Source organism: Pongo abelii, chromosome 15 (assembly GCF_028885655.2).
Source record: "Pongo abelii isolate AG06213 chromosome 15, NHGRI_mPonAbe1-v2.0_pri, whole genome shotgun sequence".
NCBI lineage: Eukaryota > Metazoa > Chordata > Mammalia > Primates > Hominidae > Pongo > Pongo abelii.
In genome coordinates, this window is record NC_072000.2 from 79,020,351 (window position 1) to 79,042,997 (window position 22,647).

General features: G+C 40.7%; 1 protein-coding gene across 3 annotated transcripts in view; it reads left to right on the forward strand.

Moving 5' to 3' along the window:
* Positions 1-22,647, forward strand: part of YLPM1 (YLP motif containing 1) — a 75,589-nt gene that overhangs the window by 6,215 nt on the left and 46,727 nt on the right. For all 3 annotated transcript variants that reach the window (XR_010137073.1, XM_024231466.3, XM_024231467.3), the window contains exons 2-4: positions 8,927-9,163; positions 10,898-11,077; positions 11,829-12,820. Coding sequence is in view for 2 of the 3 variants with exons in the window: in XM_024231466.3 (XP_024087234.2) it covers positions 8,927-9,163; positions 10,898-11,077; positions 11,829-12,820 (1,409 nt within the window). In the remaining variant the exon portion in view is untranslated. The remainder of the gene's footprint in view (positions 1-8,926; positions 9,164-10,897; positions 11,078-11,828; positions 12,821-22,647) is intronic.

A 22,647-nucleotide genomic window follows, 5' to 3' on the forward strand; every position in this document is an offset into this window, starting at 1 on the left:
ACTCCTGACCCCAGGTGATCTGCCTGTCTCAGCCTCCCAAAGTGCTGGGGTTACAGGTGTGAGCCAGTGCGCCCGGCCATTTTTTTTTTTGTATTTTTAGTACAGAAGGGTTTTCACCATCTTGGCCAGGCTGGTCTTGAACTCCTGACCTCGTGATCCACCTGCTGCGGCCTCCCAAAGTGCTGGGATTACAGGCGTAAGCCACCACGCCGGGCCTGTAAAGTGATATTTAAGTGAACTCTAAAGAATAAGTAGGAGGACTGGGTGCTCACACCTGTAATCCCAGTTCTTTGGGATCATTAGAGGCTGGGAGTTCAAGGCCAGCCTGGGCAACAAAGTGAGACCCGCCCCCCGCTACAAAAAATTTAAAAAACTAGCCAGGTGGCCAGGCGCAGTGGCTCACGCCTATAATCCCAGCACTTTGGGAGGCCTAGGCGGGCAGATCACGAAGTCAGAAGATCAAGACCATCCTGGCTAACATGGTGAAACCCCATCTCTACTAAAAATACGAAAAATTAGCCGGGCGTGGTGGTGGGTGCCTGTAGTCCCAACTACTCGGGAGGCCGAGGCAGGAGAATGGTGTGAACCTGGGAGGCGGAGCTTGCAGTGAGCCGAGATCGCGCCACTGCACTCCATCCAGCCTGGGCGACAGAGTGAGACTCCGTCTCAAAAAAAAAAAAAAAAAACCTAGCCAGGCATGGTGTTGCATGCCTGTAGTTCCGGCTACTTGGGGGTGGCTGAGGTGGGAGGATTGTTTAAGCCCAGGAGTTCTCGTGCCACTGCACTCTAGCCTGGGCAACAGAGTGAGACCAAAAAAAAAAAAAAAATGAGTAGGCCAGGTGCAGTGGCTCATGCCTGTAATCTCAGCACTTTGGGAGGCCGAGGCAGGCGGACTACTTGAGGTCAGGAGTTCAAGACCAGCCTGGCCAACATGGTGAAATTCTGTCTCTACTACAAATACAAAAAATTAGCTGGGTGTGGTGGTGCACGCTTTTAATCTCACCTACTTGGGAGGCTGAGGTGGGAGGATCACTTGAACCCAGGAGGCAGAGGTTGCAGTGAGCCAAGATTGCCCCACTGCTCTCTAGCCTGGGCGACAGAGTGGGACTCCATCTCAGTTAAAAAAAAGAAAAAGAGTAGAAATTAACCAGAAGTTAGAATTCAAAGAATTAAGTTCAATAAGGCTCACTGAAAGCTCAGGGTGAGGATGGTAGGTATGAACTAGATCAGGGAAGGCCTGTAAGGACTTTATTCTAAGGGCAGTTGGAAGCCATTGAAGGATTTTACATAGATGAATGTGACAGATTGGCATTTTTGAAAGCTCACTCTGCTTGCAGTGTGGAGAGCAGAATTAGAAGGAGCCAGAGTGATTTAGAGAGAATAGTTACTGAAGTAATCCAGGCAAGAGATAATAGTGGTTTAGACTTTGATGGTATTAGTTGAGATGGAGAGAAGTGAGAAGAGTGGAGAAATATTTAGCTGCTAGAATCCACCTTGAGGTTGAGTAGTTATGGAGAGGGAGGCATCAAGATTGATTCTTAGGTTTCTGGGCTGGGCTGTAGGGTGGATGGTGGTCAAATTTACTAAAACAGAAAAACCTAAAGGAGGAGGAGGAAGAACATTTCTGGGGGTGAGGAGAAAATGATGAGTTAGGTTTCAGACATACTGAGTTTGGGGTTCTTGAGACATAGATTCCAAATGGAAATGTCCAGTTGGAAGTTAGATATAGCTCTGGAGTCTAGATGTAAGATCTGGGAGACATAGATTTATAAGTCATCAGCATAAAAATGGTATTTGAAGACACAGAAATAGATGAAGCCTCTCGAGGAGTGTGTGTAGAGTAAGAACTGAGGTTAAAGGACATTAAGCCTAGCTCCACAAATAGCAGTATCTAAGGGAACCAATGAAAGAATGGCCAAATAGGTATTCATATTAGGTTGGTGCAAAAGTAATTGCAGTTTTTGCTATTTTAATGGAAAAACCACAGTTACTTTGGCACCAATGTGATAGATGGAAAATCAAGATAGTGTATAGTGCGGTGCCACGAAAGTCAAGGGACAGACTCTAGGAGGAGGGAGTCATCAGCTGTGTGAAGTACTGCTGAGAGGTCAAGCAAGATAAAGACTGCGAGTTATCTTTTTCACCTACTGACATGTAGATTATTGTTGACCTTGGCAGGAGCAGTTTCATAGTGACTGAAGCCATATTGCATTGATTTGAGAAGTGATGGAAGGTGAGGAAATGGGGATGGTGAGTATAGACAACTCTTTCAAGAAGTTTGACTGAAGGAGAGAGAGAATGAGGGAAGGAGCTGGAGGAATAGATGCAGTAAATGAGCATTTAAAAAAAAATAGGTGGGGACTAAGCTTATCTGGTGACCCTGATTCTTACAGTAGAATGTGAATCTCAAAAATATTTAAGCCTATTTTAAATAAATTTCTAAAATGGAAAGCCAATTCATTATTTTACCAGGTGTCCTCCCTGCCCCCTGCTTTAGAATATAAGGCATAGAACATTGTCTTATAGGCATTTATGATAACCTGGATAAGGAAGGTAATCTTCTAAAATTAATCTTTAAAACATTACACACAAACACTCACCTCCTTTATATTTCTCCACTTGGAAAATCATTTAGTATCTAGTTCATTACTAGCAGCAGTGGTCAGTAAGTGCTTCCTGAGTACATTAAAATCAACATGTTTCTTTTTTTTTTTTTTCATAGAGATGGGATCTTGCCATGTTGCCCAGGCTGGTCTGAATTCCTGGGCTCAAGTGATATTCGTGCCTCGGCAGCATCTTTCTTAATAACAGTATTTGTGACAAATAGTTCTATATTCTTAATTTTTTTTTTTTTTTTGAGATGGAGTCTCGCTCTGTCACCCAGGCTGGAGTGCAGTGGTGTGAGGATCCGGGCTCACTGCAACCTCCGCCTCCCAGGTTCAAGCGATTCTCCTGCCTCAGCCTCCCGAGTGGCTGGGATTACAGGCATGTGCCACCACTCCCAGCTAATTTTTGTATTTTTAGTAGACAGGGTTTCACCATGTTGGTCAGGCTGGTCTCGAACTCCTCACCTTGTGATCCGCCCGCCTTGACCTCCCAAAGTGCTGAGATTACAGATGTGAGCCACCACACCCAGCCAATAGTTCTACATTCTTTATGTTTGAAATCCCTTCATTCAATCTCGTTTTAAATGTGACCTATACTATGATTTTCCTCTACCAATAAAACAACATCCCATATGAAATGGAGTTATCTGATATGATGGGACATTCAGAAGAGCTGGCATCATTAGCAAGTTCAGGCATGTTTTTTTCTTTCTAAAATAGGGATAATCACACTTCTCTTAGGGTCAGTAAGGACATTTGTGAGTGATATTATTATTTATTTGCAGAGCTTCAAAAATGTGCTGAAGCCTATCCTAGGATTGAATTAGATCTGGTTACTACTTATAGGGTTCATATTAAATAGAAATTGACCTACAAGGCGGCCGGGCACGGTGGCTCACGCCTGTAATCCCAGCACTTTGGGAGGCTGAGGCGGGCGGATCACAAGGTCAGGAGATCGAGACCATCCTGGCTAACACGGTGAAACCCCGTCTCTACTAAAAAATACAAAAAATTAGCCGGGCGTGGTGGCAGGCGCCTGTAGTCCCAACTACTCAGGAGGCTGAGGCAGAAGAATGGCGTGAACTCGGGAGGCGGAGCTTGCAGTGAGCCGAGATCGTGCCACTGCACTCCAGCCTGGGCGACAGAGCAAGACTCCGTCTCAAAAAAAAATAAATAAATAAATAAAAAGAAATTGACCTACAAGGCATACTGTCAGTGAATCAACAAGTACTTCAGCCCTTAACAAGTTCTTAACCCTGGTCTGGATCTAAGACAAAGCATGAGAATAGGTGATAAAAGAAGAAGCTGATAAAGAATCTCGACCTGTACAGTTTTCATCCTGTACAGTCTTTATATCTTTAGCATTGGCTTAGTTTGTGAAAGATAGTTTGCATCTTTGTATCTTTTAATAATGCTTTCAAAGCAACTTTAAAAAAGGACTTTTAACTTCTACTTGAAAGAGAATGTACTAATTTTTTTAAAACTGAAGGATAAGTCTGTTGATGTTTTCAGTATTAAAATAATAGAAGGAAGTGTTTTAATGCTACCTTATTATTATTTTTATTAATACTAATTATTATTATTATACATTATTATTATTATTATTATTATTATTTCATGGTCAGTGTGCTGTTTTCTTTCTTTCTTTTTTTTTTTTTGAGACAGAGTCTTTCTCTGTTGCCCAGGCTGGAGTGCAATGGCACGATCTCGGCTCACTGCAACCTCCGCCTCCCAGGTTCAGGGGATTCTCCTGCCTCACCCTCCGGAGTAGCTGAGATTATAGGTGCGTGCCACCACACCCTACTAATTTTTGTATTTTTAGTAGAGGCGGGGTTTCACCTTGTTGGCCAGGCTGGTCTCGAACTCCTGACCTCAGGTGACCTGCCCGCCTAGACCTCCCAAAGTACTGGGATTACAGGCATGAGCCACTGTGCCTGGCCAAGTGTGCTGTTTTCTTACATTGAATAGTAAAAGTACAGATACTCTTCAACTTACAGTGGGGTTACATCTCAATAAACCCATTGTAAGTTGAGGATAATGTAAGTTGAACATTTAATACAGCTAGCCTACTGAATACCATAGTTTAGCCTAGCTATTAAATGTGCTCAGAAAGTTTACATTAGGCAAAGTCATCTGGCCACACAGTACACAGTAGAGTATTGGTTTTTTTCTTGTTTTGTTTTGTTTTCTTTGAGATGGAATCAGTGAGTGGTGCGATCTTGGCTCACTGCAACCTCCACCTCCTGGGTTCAAGCGATTCTCCCGTCTCAGCCTCCCAAGTAGGTGGGATTACAGGCACACGCCACCATGGCCCAGCTAATTTTTTTGTATTTTTTTTGTTTTGAGATGGAGTCTTGCTCTGTCGCCCAGGCTGGAGTGCAGTGGCGTGATCTCGGCTCACTGCAACCTCTGCCTCCCGGGTTCACGCCATTCTCCTGCCTCAGCCTGCCAAGTAGCTGGGACTACAGGTGCCTGCCACCATGCCAGGCTAATTTTTTTATATTTTTAGTAGAGATGGGGTTTCACCATGTTAGCCAGGATAGTCTTGATCTCCTGACCTCATGATCAACCTGCCTTGGCCTCCCAGAGTACTGGGATTACAGGCGTGAGCCACTGTGCTCGGCCTTTATTTTTTTGTATTTTTGTAGAGACGGTTTCACCATGTTGGCCAGGCTGGTCTCGAACTCCTGACCTTAGGTGATCTGCCCACCTTGGCCTCCCAAAGTGCTGGGATTACAGGTGTGAGCCACTGCACCTGGCCGAGGATTGGTTGTTTGCCCTCATGATGTGTGGCTGACTAGGAGCCTAGGGCTCGCTGCTGCTGTCCAGCATCACAAGAGAGTATCATACTGAATAATTTGAGCCTGGGAAAAGATCAAAATTCATGGTATGGTTTCCAGTGAAGACATATCACTTTCACACCATCATAAAGTCGAAAAATCGTAAGTTGAACCATTGTTAAGTCAGGGACCATCTGTAATTATATCCTGGGAGCTGCTGATTATATGTATAATAGTTAAAAACAAAAAACCCAGTCATGGGTTAAACGTCAAGATAGAGTTTATGAGATGGAATTTATTCTTCCCAATAGATTGGAACAAGTTTCAGGTAATAGTAATGAGTGACTGAGAGGGAAGGGCTTCAGTTGATCAATAACCATTTATTGACATCCTACTATGTGCTCTAGCACTATGCTTGACTACCAGATAGGATATAAAAAGAGGGGAAGGCAGCTGTCCCCTAAGAAAAATTACATTCTTTGAGTGAAAAGTAGGTAACAAATCAGTATGTTTGGTGAGAAAAAGGTATGTATTATGTATATTTAATGCATCTGTTTGTGTATGGAAAATTAGGGGAGGTTATACTATAAAATATTAACAGTGTAGGAAATCCTAGTTATCTAGAGATAATTGGATTAGAAAATAGGCAAGTAAAGTGAATTCATTTAACACAGGAACCAAAAGTTTATTGTAAAACATAAAACATTTGATTGAGACCCAGTCTGGATAAACAAAGCTGAAAGTGATAAGGATAAGCAGATTTTATATTTGATGGAATTGTTATAAATGAAATCATAGCCAAGTTTTAGAATGAACGAAGAATAAACTATAGATTGGGTTTCTTTGCTGTAATTTTTGTGGGAAAATTGTATAACAACATTATAGATCATCTTTTATTTCATTTTTTGACATGTTGAAAAAATATTTTAGGGATTTATCGATTTTTATAGGGACTGTTTTTCAACCTTTGGTATTCAGGCCATTCTCTTTTATAGTTTTTACTGTAAAGTACTGTTTGGTTGTTAACTGGTGGGACTTCTAGCAGATCCTCAGCTGCCAGTAATAAGTTCCAAACATCACTTTCTTGAAATACTACATCCATACAATTGTAGTAGAATCATATGCTTTTGTTAGTCATATAAATATACAGGGCAGTTCATCAGTGAATATTTTAGTGTTATAACTTTTGGTTTTCTTTATGCAACCTTGTAACCATGGGAAATTATATAATACTAGGATAATGACACTCCTGTAGTTTTTTTCTGAGTGGTGAGATTTCTTTTATTGATTTTAATTAATTAGTTATTACTTACCTGTGTAGTCAGTTTTCTTTATTTGAGATTTTTAAACTCACCACAGACACTGAATTAGTGAATACTGAACCAGTGCTCCTTGGGGAAATACAGGGTTAGGTTCCTGTGAGTCTCCTGTCACATTTTCATCAACTGATGAACACATAGCTTTGTTTATGTGTGTTTCTGTTTAAAGAACCTTATTTAGTACATACTGTTGATTTATTAACATTGTACTCATGGCCAACAGCACTGTAGCACTTGCCCAAACAAAGCTGACCTAACACAGATATTTTCTCTGTGAGACATAAGACCGCTTTCTTGCTCTTGGGACACTAAACAGCACCTCAGCTCTATGCCTGGGGGCCATTTTAAACAGTGAAATCAACAAAAAAGCACAAAAGTTTGAAAAATGTGGCACTAAATAGACTGAAAAGGACACTTATTTATAGTATGGAGCTGGAACAAGAAGGCAGAGCATCACCTTGCACTTCATCTCAGCTGGGAATGCACACGAGTCAGGAGACTCATGTTTTTCACTGCTGTCCACATGTTTGGGAATGACTGGGAAAGCTCAGTGAGTATGGATTTTGGGTTTAGAAATAAATTTTAGGTCGGGTGTGATGGCTCATGCCTGTAATCCCAGCACTTTGGGAGGCCAAAGCGGATCACTTGACTCCAGGAGTTTGAAACCAGCCTGGGCACCATGGTGAAACGTGTCTCTACAAAAAATACAAAAATTATCCAGATGGTGGCACATACCTGTGGTCCCAGTTACTCGGGAGGTTGAAGCGGGAGGATCATTTGAGCACAGGAGGCGGAGGTGGCAGTGAGCTGAAACTGCACCACTATACTCCAGCCTGGGTGACAGAGGGAGATGACCCTGTCTCAAAAAAAGAAAAAATTTTAGCAAGTAGGCAAATTTGCAAATACAGAATCCAAGAATAATGAGGATTGGCTGTATTTTCTAGTATTTCCATACTAAGCTTATTGTTGTAATTTTTAAATGAAAGCACAAAATAAGCTTTCAGAAAATTAAAGTACAGTATAATTTAGAAGATAAAGCTAAGGCTTTTAAAATAAATAGAAAGCATTTTAAAACACAGTATATTGGCCAGGTGCGGTGGCTCACACCTGTAATCCCAGCACTTTGGGAGGCCGAGGCTGGTGGATCACCTGAGGTCAGGAGTTCGAGACCAGCCTGGCCAACATGGTGAAACCCCATCTCTACTAAAAATACAAAAATTTAGCTGGGCTTGGTGGTTGGTGCCTGTAATCCCAGCTACTCGGGAAGCTGAGGCAGGAGAATCACTTGAACCTGGGAGGTGGCGGTTGCAGTGAGCCGAGATCATACCACTGCACTCCAGCCTGGGTGACAGAGCAAGACTCCATCTCAAAAAAAAAATAAAACACAGCATATTCTCTTATATGTGTGTACATCTGAGTATGGGTAGACTAATGCTACAACAGGTGTTTAAAAGGGGGAGGAGGCTGGGTGCAGTGGTTCACACCTGTAATCCCAGCACTTTGGGAGGCTGAGGTAAGAGAATTGCTTGAGCCCAGGAGTTCGAGACCCGCCTGGGCAACACAGTAAGACCTTGTGTCTATAAAACATAAAAAAATTAGCTGGGCGTGATGGTGCATGCCTATGAACCCAGCTGCTCAGGAGGCTGAGGTGGGAGGATTGCTTGAGCCTGGGAGATCGAGGCTTCAGCGAGCCATGTTCAGGCCATTGTACTCCATCCTGGGTGAGAGAGCGAGATGCAGTCTCAAAAAAAAAAAAAAAAAAAAAAAAGAGGGAGGAGTGCTAGAGGAGAAAGAGAGAAGGCAGAGAAGAGAGGTAGGACTGTTCAGTTATATTCATTAATTACAAGACCCCTGTCAATAAATCTGAACAAACTGAAGCCAGGTTAAAAATAAGTAGCTGTGAATACTGAAGGGATTTACCCTGATCATTTATCAAAAAGATGGCTCTCACCTCCAAAAGCATGTGTTTTATTAGAGTGCAGAAGCATGTTGAATTAATATGTATGGTTTAATTTAAATGTATAAATTTGAGGGAGGAACTGAAATTTTTCTGTAGCCTGTGTTTAAGATCTTGTTAACTTATTTGTCTTCCTCAGTCTAGCTTTGCCTTTTCTTACATATAGACACATGAACACAGACATAACGATAGCTCCTTGTCAACACCAAGTTGCAGAGATACATGATTGTCAATCAGAATTCTCAAAAATTGTTTCTGTTGTAGGAACAGCAGCAGTATTGGTATCGACAGCACTTGCTTAGTTTGCAACAGAGGACAAAAGTTCATTTGCCAGGACACAAAAAGGGTCCTGTGGTAGCAAAGGATACACCAGAGCCTGTAAAAGAAGAAGTTACAGTACCTGCCACCAGTCAAGTTCCAGAATCTCCTTCTTCTGAGGAGCCCCCATTGCCACCTCCAAATGAGGAAGTGCCACCTCCTCTCCCACCTGAGGAACCCCAGGTAACCATATAATTAATTGTTTGTGTTTATTAAATTATTTAACTTTTTTTCTGATTCATTTATGTATACTTTTATCATAAATGGATATATATTTTTGTTTTTTTAAGTACCTATAAAGTTGCGTTTATGAAATAATCAGATGTCTGTTGTATCAGGTTTGTTTATTTATTTATTTATTTATTTATTTATTTATTTTGAGACAGGGTCTCGCTCTGTTTACCAGGCTGGAGTGCAATGGTGCGATCTTGGCTTACTGCAACTTCTGCCTCCCAGGTTCAGGCAATTCTCCTGCCTCAGCCTCCTGAGTAGCTGGGATGACAGGCGTGCACCACCATGACCGGCTAATTTTTGTATTTTTTAGTAGAGATGGGGTTTCACCATGTTGGCCAGGCCGGTTTCGAACTCCTGACCTCAAGTGATCCACCTGCTTCGGCCTCCCAAAGTGCTTGGATTACAGGCATGAGCCACCACGCCTGGCCTGTTGTATCAGGTTTAGAAAAGGAAATTTTTCCTAGTTTGAGTGAAGAGTTGGATACTCTTCTGAATCGAGTGCCTCTAAGCACTAAAGGAAGATGCCAGCATATGTTCATAGTGACAACACGGGGCAATAGTTGAGTGCATGAGCTTTTAGAGTCAAGCTACCCAGGCTATAATCCAGGTACTGCCACTTGCCGGTAGTGACTGGGCAAATTTGTTAACCATTCCGTGCTTCAATTTACTCCTCTGCAAAATGGGTATATTCAATAGTAGCTATCACACAGAGGTACTAAAGCATTAAATGTGATAATTTTTGTCACTCAGCTTAGTGACTGGCACATGGGAGGTTCTCATATTGGTCCAAAGGTCATTGTTCTCCCAAGAGCCTTATATGAAGGGTTTAATCAAACCATTATGGTTATATTGTAGTCCATTGGTGAAAAGTGACAAAAAAAAGAAAGGGATTTTTCATAGAGTGAAAAGGTCTATAACTTAAGGTTCACTTTTTTTTTTTTTTAGACAGGGTCTCACTCTGTTGCCCAGGCTGGAGTGCAGTGGTGTGATCTCAACTCACTGCAGCCTCAGCCTCCCAGGCTCAAGTGATCCTCTTGCCTCAGCCTTCCAAGTAGCTGGGACCTGTCTTCCCTCCCCTCCCCTCCTTTTTTTTTTTTTTTAAGATGGAGTCTCGCTCTGTCGCCCAGGCTGGAGTGCAGTGATGCGATCTTGGCTCACTGCAACCTCTGCCTTCAAGGTTCAAGTGATTCTCCTGCCTCAGCCTCCCAAGTAGGTGAGATTACAGGTACCCGCCACCATGCCTGGCTAATTTTTGTATTTTTAGTAGAGACGGGGTTTCACCATGTTGACCAGGCTGGTCTTGGACTCCTGACTTCAGGTGATCCACCCGCCTTGGCCTCCCAAAGTTCTGGGATTACAGGTGTGAGCTGTGGTGCCCAGCCTGGGACCACTTTCCACTGGGAAAATTGTTGTCATATTTAGGAATAATAAGATTATTATTCCAGTGAAGACTATAGAATTTATAAACTCCTTTGTATTAGTATCCATAATAGTATAGATAGAGCTATGTGTTTTATCTAAAGATAGAATAGCTGCTCTCAATCCAAAAAGAACTGAAGATACTGTGTTTGACAATTGGATATTTCTAAGTTGTAGGGATTCTGGACTTTATAATACATTTATAAAATATTTTTGCTTGCTGTTTTATGACTTACATAAAGATGTGTCTTCTTTTATCTTTAGTCCGAGGACCCAGAAGAAGATGCCAGGTTAAAGCAGTTGCAGGCTGCAGCAGCACACTGGCAGCAGCACCAGCAGCATCGAGTCGGTTTCCAGTATCAGGGAATAATGCAGAAGCACACTCAGTTACAGCAGATTCTACAACAGTATCAGCAGATTATACAGCCCCCACCACATATACAGGCAAGTGCTTCCATAGTCCAAAAATAGGAAGTTGCCCCAAGACATTGAAAGGATTTGTTATTCTTGAAAGATTTAAGTGTGAAAAACAAAAGATACCAACAGTTGAGAATTAGTTGTTTCCCAAGGGGTGCCCAAGTAGTTATCTGCCACATTACCTGGGGGACTGGGAAGGGGTTGGTTATAGTAGAGTTTCCTGATCATGTCAACCCAGGCCAGATGTTAGCTTACTATTGCTAAGGGTCTTAAGAGCTGGGGATTTTTACCATATAGCTACAGGTTAACCTGTGTTTTGCCTGTAAACTACTACAGTAACAGATAAGCAAAAAGGCCAAAAACAGCCATCACAAAAAACCTAAGCAAATATACTGTAAAAGATAAAGTGACTTAGATACTTGTTTGTCTTGTATCTTTGAGGGGTAATGTTGTGTCTGTGTATCTATAATAACAGATCATTTTTCAAGTTCTTGAAATTATCCATATTAAAAACTTGAAAAATACTTATTGCTAAGATAGGTATTTGCTTTATTGTTTGGTTGGTTTTTCCAACTCTGTAGTAAGTTGTCTAAGCCAAAGGAAGGAAGAAGAATGATCATCACTCAAAGAACTTAACGAACTTATTCTTAGCCTCCCAAAGTCTTTAGTGTTCTAATTTCCTAAAGCGTCAAATGCCCTTGATTCATTAATATTTTAACCTATGATTAATTCTCTTATATGAATGGTTTTAAATAGTTTTTTATCCCTTTATTTGTAGACCATGTCTGTAGATATGCAGCTGCGGCATTATGAGATGCAGCAGCAACAGTTTCAACATCTTTACCAAGAATGGGAGCGAGAGTTTCAGCTATGGGAGGAACAACTCCATTCCTATCCTCATAAAGATCAGCTTCAGGAGTATGAGAAGCAGTGGAAAACATGGCAGGGACATATGAAAGCCACTCAGAGCTATCTCCAGGAGAAAGTCAATTCATTTCAGAACATGAAGAACCAGTATATGGGGAACATGTCAATGCCACCTCCTTTTGTTCCATATTCTCAGATGCCTCCACCTCTACCTACAATGCCCCCTCCAGTGTTGCCTCCTTCATTGCCACCACCAGTGATGCCCCCTGCCCTCCCTGCTACAGTGCCACCACCTGGCATGCCCCCACCTGTTATGCCACCTTCTCTACCAACCTCTGTTCCCCCACCAGGGATGCCTCCTTCTCTCTCTTCTGCAGGGCCACCACCAGTTCTCCCCCCACCTTCCCTGTCTTCTGCAGGGCCACCACCAGTTCTTCCCCCACCATCTCTCTCTTCAACAGCACCTCCACCTGTCATGCCCCTCCCACCATTGTCTTCAGCTACACCTCCTCCAGGAATACCTCCCCCTGGAGTTCCACAAGGGATACCTCCTCAGTTAACAGCAGCCCCAGTTCCACCAGCCTCCAGTTCACAGAGCTCGCAAGTTCCAGAGAAAGCTAGACCAGCACTGCTTCCTACTCCTGTGTCTTTTGGTTCTGCCCCACCCACAACTTACCATCCTCCATTGCAATCAGCTGGTCCATCAGAACAAGTGAATTCAAAAGCTCCTTTGAGCAAGTCTGCTCTGCCATACAGTTCGTTCTCATCTGATCAAGGACTTGGGGAGTCTTCAGCTGCTCCATCTCAGCCAATCACTGCAGTGAAGGACATGCCAGTGAGATCAGGTGGCCTGCTTCCAGATCCTCCTAGAAGTAGTTACTTGGAAAGTCCAAGAGGCCCAAGGTAGGTCTGCTTTTTTTCTCTTTTTTTTGGTTTGGCTATTTTATTAACTTAGGCTATTTGGTTCTCGATGGTATAAAAAGCTTCATTTATACAGTGTTTATACTCTCTTTGTACTTACATTGTCTGCTTGTTAGACATCACATATGTAATCTAGAAAAGGTAACATTCCTCCATTTCTTTGATGTCTCTGCTTTTGTCCTATATGTAGAGATTATAATCCAGAATGAATGTAGTATTGTGGAGTAATGCTTATCATTTTGTATTGACTTATTAGCTTTAAAAATAATATTAAACTTTATCTTTTTTTTTGCTTTTTCATTCATTTGACAAATAATTGAATTGGCAATTACTATTTGTTAGATAATTTGTTAGTTGTTAGAGATAAAGATGAATAAGCCAATATTCTACTGGCTTGAGGCAGTGAAATTTAGCATAAGGTAAGTAGGACTTTTATATTACCCATTCAGCAAATATTTAAGTTCCTGCTCTTGTACTTAGAGCAGTGAATATAATAGAACACATAAAATTCCTGCCCCCATGGAGCTTACATCCTTTGTATTTTCCCCAGTTAAGGAGATACTTCTGTTTTGCCTAAACAACATATTTAGAAAGAAAAAAAAATTGCTGGTGTGTAAGTTTTTTCTCTTTACCTTCTAAAAACTGTTAAATCCATTTTTTCCAAGTTTGTAAAAATAGATTTTTCTCCCCAAGTTGACCTAAATGATAAATTTTCTATGGAAATTATTATTATTTTTTGAGACAGGGTCTCGCTTTTTCACCCAGGCTAGTGTGCAGTGATACAATTATGGCTCAGTGCAGCCTCGACCTCCTGGGTTCAAGCAGTCCTCCCACCTCAGCCTCCCAGGTGGCTGGGACCAGAGGCATGCACCACCACATCTGGCCAGTTTTTAAAAAATACTTCATAGAGATGGGGATCTTCCTATGTTGACCAGGCTGGTCTCGAACTCCTGGGCTCAAGCGATCCTCCTGCCTTGGCCTCCCTGCCTGCCTTGGCCTCCCAAAGTGCTGGGATTACAGGCATGAGTCACCACGCTCAGCCAGAAAAATACTTTAATCAGTTTTTTTTTCTCAGTTGGGAATTGTAGTAGAAATGCATACTCCTTATACAAAATTCAAACATTACAGAAAAGTGTAGGAAAAAGTGGAAGTCACCTAATTCCACCATCTGGAGAGAATAATTTTAAAAATATATGTTGCAGAAATGGGATCATACTGAGTAGATTATCTTATAACTTATTTTTCCACCAGTCTGCGTATCGCTTAGATTTTCATCTCAGTATCAATGGATCTACATCATCATTTTTTTCAACCTCATTTTAACATTTGAAAACAAAATATATCTTTTATTCCCCAAGTTTATAATTCTGAAAGCAGTGTGGCACAAAACTCCATCCACAATCAAAGTTAAGAGAAAGGGTAATTAACATGAATTCCTCTGTGTACCAAGAAGCCTTGCTAGAGACTTTACACACATTATCATCTCATGGGAGTCTTCTCAATAACCTGTGAAGTAGGCAGATTATTCTCCATTTACTCTTAACAAACTGGCACTGAGAGGACTGGGTAACTTGCTCAGTCAGGATTATTTAGCTGGGTGAGTAGAACCCCAGAATAGGTACAGTTGAGTCTGGAGGGTCCCCAAAGCAAAAGTACTATTTAAGCTCTGTTTACTGCCATGTTTCAAGCCTATACTGTCAGTGCTTATTTGGCATGTGTATCATCTTGATTTGAATTCGTTCTTATCTCCTGGAATGAGCATTGCCTTTTAGATCTGTTAACTAATTTGCTATCAGAGAAGTACATTCTTAACACCTCATGAAACATAGATTTCCTGCTCCCTTGATTTCTGTCATGTTAATATTTTCTCTCTTTGCCTACTAAATCTTGGCTGTGCGAATTTAGGACCTATTTTAAGTTTTTTCTTACTTCAGAAGAAAATAACTTCTCAAGTTAATAATCTCAGTGCTGGGAGGATATTAGCAATTATCTAATATTATATCCGTCTACAGCAACGCGCATTTGTATTCCATTTCAGTTTGTCACAATGAGTCTTGCACATATCGTCTTATTTATTCCTTTTAGTGATATCAGGAGGTAAATAAATACATAAGAAAAGCTGAGATTCAGAGAGGTTGTAAATATCTTGCCTGATATAACACAGCTAGTAAATGGTCAAGATGGGATTAGAATCCAAGGACTTCTGACCCACTTTAAGTCCATTGTACTCTCTGTGATGAGCAGTTGTAGGCTTAACATTGGCATTGTGATAAGGAACACTGCCATATAAGGCATTGATTCTAGAAAGTTTGTTTTTTACATTGAACCTAAATGTGATTCTTTAACTTTTATCTGTTGATTCTAGATTTGCCTCTGGAGCAACACAGAATGAATTATCCTATGCCTCTTCTACAGCATGTCACTACAGTTATTTAAAAACTATTACCCTCATGTCTCCCTCACCCTACCTTACCCAGTTTGCTCTGCCAGTCACAACTCAGATTCTTTTCATCTTAACATTGTTTCTAACCTCATCCTGCTGTACTGCTCACTGTCCTTTGAAGGGCCTTTGGTTTGTTAGTCTCCTTCAGAATGAACACTTACTTCAGATGCAGAGGACCATGGGCCTCGTACCAACTTCATTATAAATAATGTGCTTATATTGTATAGCTTAACAAATTGCTTTTTTATTTGTTTTTTTCAGCACTCTCACAATGTTGACTCTTGTTGAGTTTAACATCAATCTATCTTCCCAGGTCTTTTTCACATTAGCTTTTATTAAGCCAAGTCTCTCTTATCCTGAACTTGTGTGGTCGGTTTTTTGTTTTTGTTTTTCTTGTTCCTTTTTCTAAGACTTTACATTTCTCTTTAGATTTTTTTCTAGTTAAGTTTGCGCCATCATTTCAGCCTGCTGAAATCTTGGTGAATGATGATTATATTGTTTTAGGTATGTGATATCTCTCTTCAGCATTTTCATCTGCAGCTTTGATAAGGATGGCTTTTTAATCCTTGAATTAGATCCTGCTCACATTATCCACCTTGTTTTGAAAACTGTTCCCCAAACTAGCTTATGTCATTGCCATTTCAGTCACCCCTCTGCTGCTTTTGCTCACTCAGCCCTTATAGAGTATAGTTTGGGACTGTTACCCAGGCATAGTTCTTTTTCTCCAGGGTAACTAGGTAAAAAATCAGTGGGAAGCTGATTAGTGAGTGAACAAGACTAAGGTAAGAATAATCTATACTATTAAGGAAACCTGTGAACTTCCTGTATTCCTAATTCAGATTTTGCTATCAACATATAACTGATATGGTAAGCCACTTTTTTTATAAAATAATCAAAGCTGATTAGAAAAACAAGAGTTTAGAACACAGCTAAACAAATTTACTGATAACATGCTGTTACAAATAAAGTACTGTAAATGGGTTTGAGTTTTTGCAAAATCCAGATTTAAGCTGCTTTCTAAAAACGAGATTTCTAAAAAGTCACGTGACAAAACTGCATGACATGTAAATAACATGTCACATTGTTGAGAGTCTAGGGGAGCTGTTTTGACACTGTGTGTAACATTGGATTCACTCAGTCTTCCAGAAGACTACTGTTGGTCCAGAAAACTGTCATATCAATGGATGTTGGTTTTCCAGGACCTTTTTTTTCCCACATATAATAAAACTTACTGAAACGTAACAGAGAAGTGCACAATTTTAAGTGTTCAGCTTAGTGAATTTTCACAAAATAAAGACACACATTGGCCAGGTGCGGTTGCTCATGCCTGTAATCCCAGCACTTTGGGAGGCTGGGGTGGGGGTGGGGGGTGGGGATCACGAGGTTAGGAGTTCAAGACCAGCCTGGTCAGTATGGTGAAACCCCATCTCTACTAAAAAATACTAAAATTAGCTGGCATGGTAACATGCGCCTGTAGTCCCAGCTACTTGGGAGGCTGAGGCAGTAGAATTGCTTGAACCCAGGAGGCGGAGGTTGCAGTGAGCCAGGATCATGCCACTCTACTCCATCCTGGGTGACAGAGTGAGACTCCGTCTCAAAAAAAAAAAAGGCACACATGGTATCACTACTAGGTCAAGAAATAGGAATTACTAGTGCCCAAGAAATCTCCCTCATCCCCCTCAGTTATTTTCTAATACCCCAAAGATAACTGCTATACTGAGCCATAGATCAGTTTTACCTATTTTTGAACTTCATGTGAGTAAAATAATGCTGTATGTACTCATGAGTCTGGCATCTTTCACTTGATATTGTATTATTGTGAGAGTCATCCATGTTGTGTGTAGTAGTAGTTTGTTTATTCACGTTCCTGTACAATAGTTCATTGTATGAATATAACACAATCTGTTTATCCATTTTAATATTAATGGTCATTGAAGTTTTTTGGTTATTATGAAAAGTGCTGCTGTGTGTCTTTTGATGCTGTATGTGTCCCTTTAGATGTATGTGTTTGTTTGTGTGTGTTTAATTTTGTTTGGATATCTATTAAGGATTGGAATTGCCTGATTATAGAGTATATACATGTTCTGCGTTAATGGGTATTGTTAAACATTTTTCCCAAGTGGTTGTTTCAGTTTATATTCTCACCAGCAGTGTTTCAGTGTTTCAGTTTTTTTGCATCCTTATCAACACTTGGTATTGTTAAACTTTTAAGGTTTAGCAATCCTAGTGGCTGTTTAGTGGTATCATGATAATGGATTTAATTTACATTTCCCTGATGACTAATGAGGTTTCACTTTTTTTCATTTGATTATTGTTCATTTGTATTTCCTCTTTTATGAAATGCTGATTCAAGTCTTTTCCCCATTTTTTGACTGGGTTTTATGTCTTACTGATTTTGTAGGAGTTCTTTGTGTATTCTGCACATCAGTTCTTTATCCATTATATGTATTAAAAATTTCTCACTGCAGGACTTTTTATTTTCTTAATGAGCACTTGAATGTAAACGCTGCATGCTGGGTACAGTGGCTCATGCCTGTAATCCCAGCACTTTGGGAGGCTGACATGGGCAGATCACTTGAGGTCAGGAGTTTGAGACCAGCGTGGCCAACATGGTGAAGCCCCATCTCTACCAAAAATACAAAAATTAGCCAGGCATGGTAGTGTGCGCTTGTAATCCCAGCTACTTGGGAGGCCGAGGCACGAGAATCACTTGAATGCAGAGGTGGAGGTTGCAGTGAGCCGAGATCGAGTCACTACACTCCAGCCTGGGCAACAGAGTGACAGAGCGAGAGCGAGACTCTGTCTCAAAAAAAAAAAGAAACTAAATGCTGCAGAATGACAGTTTGATCTCAGTATAGTAGAAAAGTAGTCTTTACCGTTTACCTTTTAGGTCTAATGGACCCTTTGTATTTTAAAGTTTAAAGTAATTTTACAAATAGTTTACAGAATTTAAGAATAAAGGGGCCGGGCATGGTGGCTCACATCTGTAATCTCAGTACTTTGGGAGGCCTAGGCGAGCAGATCACTTGAGGTCAGGAGTTTGAGACCAGCCAGGCCAACATGGCAAAACCCCGTTTCTACTAAAAATACAAAAATCAGCTGAGCATGGTTGTGCACACCTGTAATCTCAGCTACTCGGGAGGCTGAGGCATGAGAATTGCTTGAAACTGGGTGGCAGAGGTTGCAGAACTGCACCACTGTACTCCAGCCTGGGTGATGGAGTGAGAGTCTGTCTCAAAAATAAAAATAAAGGGATAGTGAAAAAAATGTTAAAGACAAACTCATTTCATCCATTAAATTTGGGCACAGAAACATCTTAAAAGATGAAATAATTCTGTCACATACCCCTTTTTTTTTTTTTTTTTGAGATGGAGTCTCGCTCTGTCGCCCAGGCTGGAGTGCAGTGGCGCAATCTCAGCTCACTGCAAGCTCCACCTCCCAGGTTCACGCCATTCTCCTGCTTCAGCCTCCCAAGTAGCTGGGACTACAGGTGCCCACTGCCACGCCTGGCCAATTTTTTGTATTTTTAGTAGAGACGGGGTTTCACCGTGTTACCCAGGATGGTCTCGATCTCCTGGCCTCGTGATCCACCCGCCTCGGCCTCCCAAAGTGCTGGGATTGCAGGCGTGAGCCACCGCGCCCGGCCTTCTGTCACATATCCTTTTAGCAAATTGAGATGGTCCAGGTTCTTGCTGCAAAATATGTGATAAGATCAGATCCTTCCTGTTTAATAACTAAGTGGATTACCACACCACATTTCCTTTCTGTTCTTAGAAATATATTGTCAGCTGGGCATGGTGGCTCACACCTATAATTCCAGCCCTTTGGGGGGCTGAGGCAGGAGGATTGCTTGAGGTTAGGAATTTGAGACCAGCTTGGGCAACATAGTGAGACCCTGTCTCTACAAAAAGTAAAAAATTAGCCAGGCTTGGTGGCATGCGCCTGTGGTCCCAGTTATGTGGGAGGCTGAGGTGGAAGGATCGCTTGAGCCTGGGAGGCCAAGGCAGCAGTGAGCTGTGCACTGCACTCCAGCCTAGGCAACAGAGTGAGATCCTGACTCAAAAAAAAAAGAAAGAAAAGAAACCCCAAGGCTATAAGTATTATTATTTACTTTTTCTTCTTTTATTTCTTTGACCTCTTATTTTTAAATCAATACTCCATATAGAACTGATTTTATATAGTGTGAGGTAGAGGTCAATGTTTATTTTTTCCGAATAACTATCCAGTTCACCCCAACACCATTTATTGAAGAAGTCATCCCTACTACTTTGCAGTGACTTCATCATAAATCCAATGTTTAATTGAGTTTGTTTCTGGACTCTCCATTCTTGTGGTCTATTTGTCTGTCTTTGCATTAGTGTCATATTGTTTTAATTACTGTAGCTTTACAATAAATTTATCTGTTAGTGTAGGTCCTCCAATTCTGTGCTTCTAGATAAGGGATTGGCAAGCTTTCTTTTTTATTTTTTCTTGAGACGGAGCCTCGTTCTGTCACCCAGGCTGGAGTGCAGTGGCGCTCACTGCAACCACTGCCTCCTGGGTTCAAGCGATTCTCCTGTCTCAGCCTCCCAAGTAGCTGGGATTATAGGCGTGCACCACCACGCCCGGCTAATTTTTGTATTTTTAGTAGAGATGGGGTTTCACCATTTTGGCCAGGCTGGTCTCGAACTCCTGACCTCAGGTGATCCATCTGCCTTGGCCTGCCTGGGTGCTGGGATTACAGGTGTGAGCCATCATCCCTGGTCTGGCAAGCTTTTTATAAAGGGCCAGGTGGTAAATATTTGTAGGCCTTGTGGGTCACATTTGGTCTCTGTTAAATATTTTTCTTTATTTTATTTTATTTTTCACATTTTAAAAAAATTTTATTGAGACAGGGTCTTTACTCTGTTACCCAGGCTAGAACGCAGTGGCAGGATCACAACTCATTACAACTTTGACCTCCTGGGCTTAAGCAATCCTCCCACATCAGCCTCCCGTGTAGCTGGAACTGCAGGTGTGTCCCACCATGCTTGGCTACTTTATTTTTTGTAGAGATGGGATCTGCTTGTGTTGTCCAGGCTGGTCTCAAACTCCTGGGCTCAGGCCATCTGCCCACCTTGGCCTTGCAAAGTGTTGGTATTACAGACATGAGCCACCATGTGCAGCCTTTTTTTTTTTTTTTTAACCCTTCAAGAATGTAAAAAAGATCACTTTTAACTGTATTTGGAACATAGGCCATAGTTTGCTGACCCCTGTTCTGGATTGTCTTGATTATTCTTATTAGAATCAGCTTGTCAGTTTTCAAAAACCTGCTAGAATTTTGATGAGCATTGCATGGAATCCATTGACCATTTGGAGGAAGAATTGAAATCTTTATAATATCAAGGCTTCTGATCAGTCACAACTACGTTTTGACTGGCTTTAGGATTGGAATTGTGGACTTTTTCCATTCTATAGCTATCTTACTAGGATTAGTAAGGGACTGTGAGTGCTATAGGTTTTCTTTATATTTCCATTTGTTATGGTTGTTCTTGTTTATAGTGATAACTTATCTTTGGGAATTTTAATTTTAGGACCTTGGTTATACATATTTAGAAAACAGGTGCTATTTCACATGAAAAGTAAACAGGAAGGAATTTAATTCCAGAATTTGGTATCTTGTAATTCCCATGGTTTGTTAATTTTAATATGTTTCTGCAAATAGTATAATACAGAAAATACCTTCTTTAAAAGTATTTGTATAACTGCATCGTACCTCTTAGGTTTTTACATTTTGGAGTTTTATATCAAATTTTGAAATTTTTATAATTCTAAGATATTTATACCTAGTTTTAGGGGTTTTTAAAGAGATTTATAACACACTTAACTATACAAATAAACACTTTCTAAATACTTAAAACCAGATATTTGCTTATTTTTCTTTTTATCTTACCAATGTACAATGCATGCGTTTTTATGTGATTGTATTTAGTGAATTTATGTAATGTTTCTACTATATTTTAAATACATGTTTTTATATGTCAAAAGGGTCATAGTATTTCATTATATTGATTTAAAGGTGGCTTATTTTCATACAGATTTTTAATATGAGTATCTCTTGATATATTTGTTACAAAGGCTTAAAAGGTCTCTAGTTTTATAAATGGAAATGGTTTTGAGTGTGTCATTTTGTAACATCTTTGAACTTTGAAAATTTGAAAGTCCAGTAATAGCCAGGTGCAGTGGCTCATGCCTGTAATCCTAGCACTGTGGGAGGCTGAGGCAGGTGGATTGCTTGAGCTCAGGAATTTGAGACCAGCCTGGGCAACTTGGTGAATCCACATCTCTACCAAAAATACAAAAATTAGCCGACCCTGGTGACATAAAAAATTAGCCAGGCATGGTGGCAGGCACCTGTGGTCCCAGCTACTCGGGGGACTGAGATGGGAGGATCACTGGAACCCAGGAAGTCTAGGCTGCAGTGAGCTATGATCATGCCACTTCATTCCAGCCTGGGTGACAGAGTGAGACCCCTGTCTCAGAAAAGGACAAAAAAAAAAATCAAATAGTGATAAATATTTGCCATTTATATGTAGTGTTGAAAGTGTATTTCAAATGGTTTCAACAATTTCTGGCCCCCAGAATGAAAATAAAATGATGGGCCTTGGCTGTTGATCAGCAATTTGGTCTGAAAACAAAGCACCCTACCCTTTCAACCCTTCTGCCATGTCCTCTTATCTGCACACCTTTTAATGCTTCCTACTTCCTTTGTCCTTTCCTCTGGCTTTTACACATGCTCTTTTCTTTGTCTGGAATTCCCTTCTTGCCATTCTTTGCTTTATTTATTCCTGTTTTTCCTGCCCTGAGGCAGCACTTCAGTGACTACAGATTGGGATTCTTTAATGAAATCAGACATTGAGAATACTTTGGTTAGCAAGACAAACATGTTCCATATTTATCAAATTCTGTTCTAATTGTTTGAGTTAATTGTCTCACTCTTCCTGTGGACAGTGAACTCCTTGAGGTTAGGCATGACTCTCTTTTTAGCACCAGCACATTACCTGACAATCAGTAGGTGTTCAATAAAAGTTGCTTCTTCCAAAATGTCAGTCATGGATAAAATTCTCAAGGCATTCACAATTTTGTTAGGAAGGGACTTTGCTCATACTTAGAATTTGATTAGAATACTAGATAACATGTTGATAAGGTCTCTCATGGACTCTTATACATTGTGGAAGATAGTCTTCTTTTATCACTTACGTGAACAAATAATTGCTACATTTAATACATAGCAAATGATTTTATACAACTTTAATGGTTCGATATATTATTGAGGCACTTTGAATTAATAAGTGTAATTCCGAAAAAGGAACCACACCTTCACAAGCCCTAAAGTGGCATACTTTTT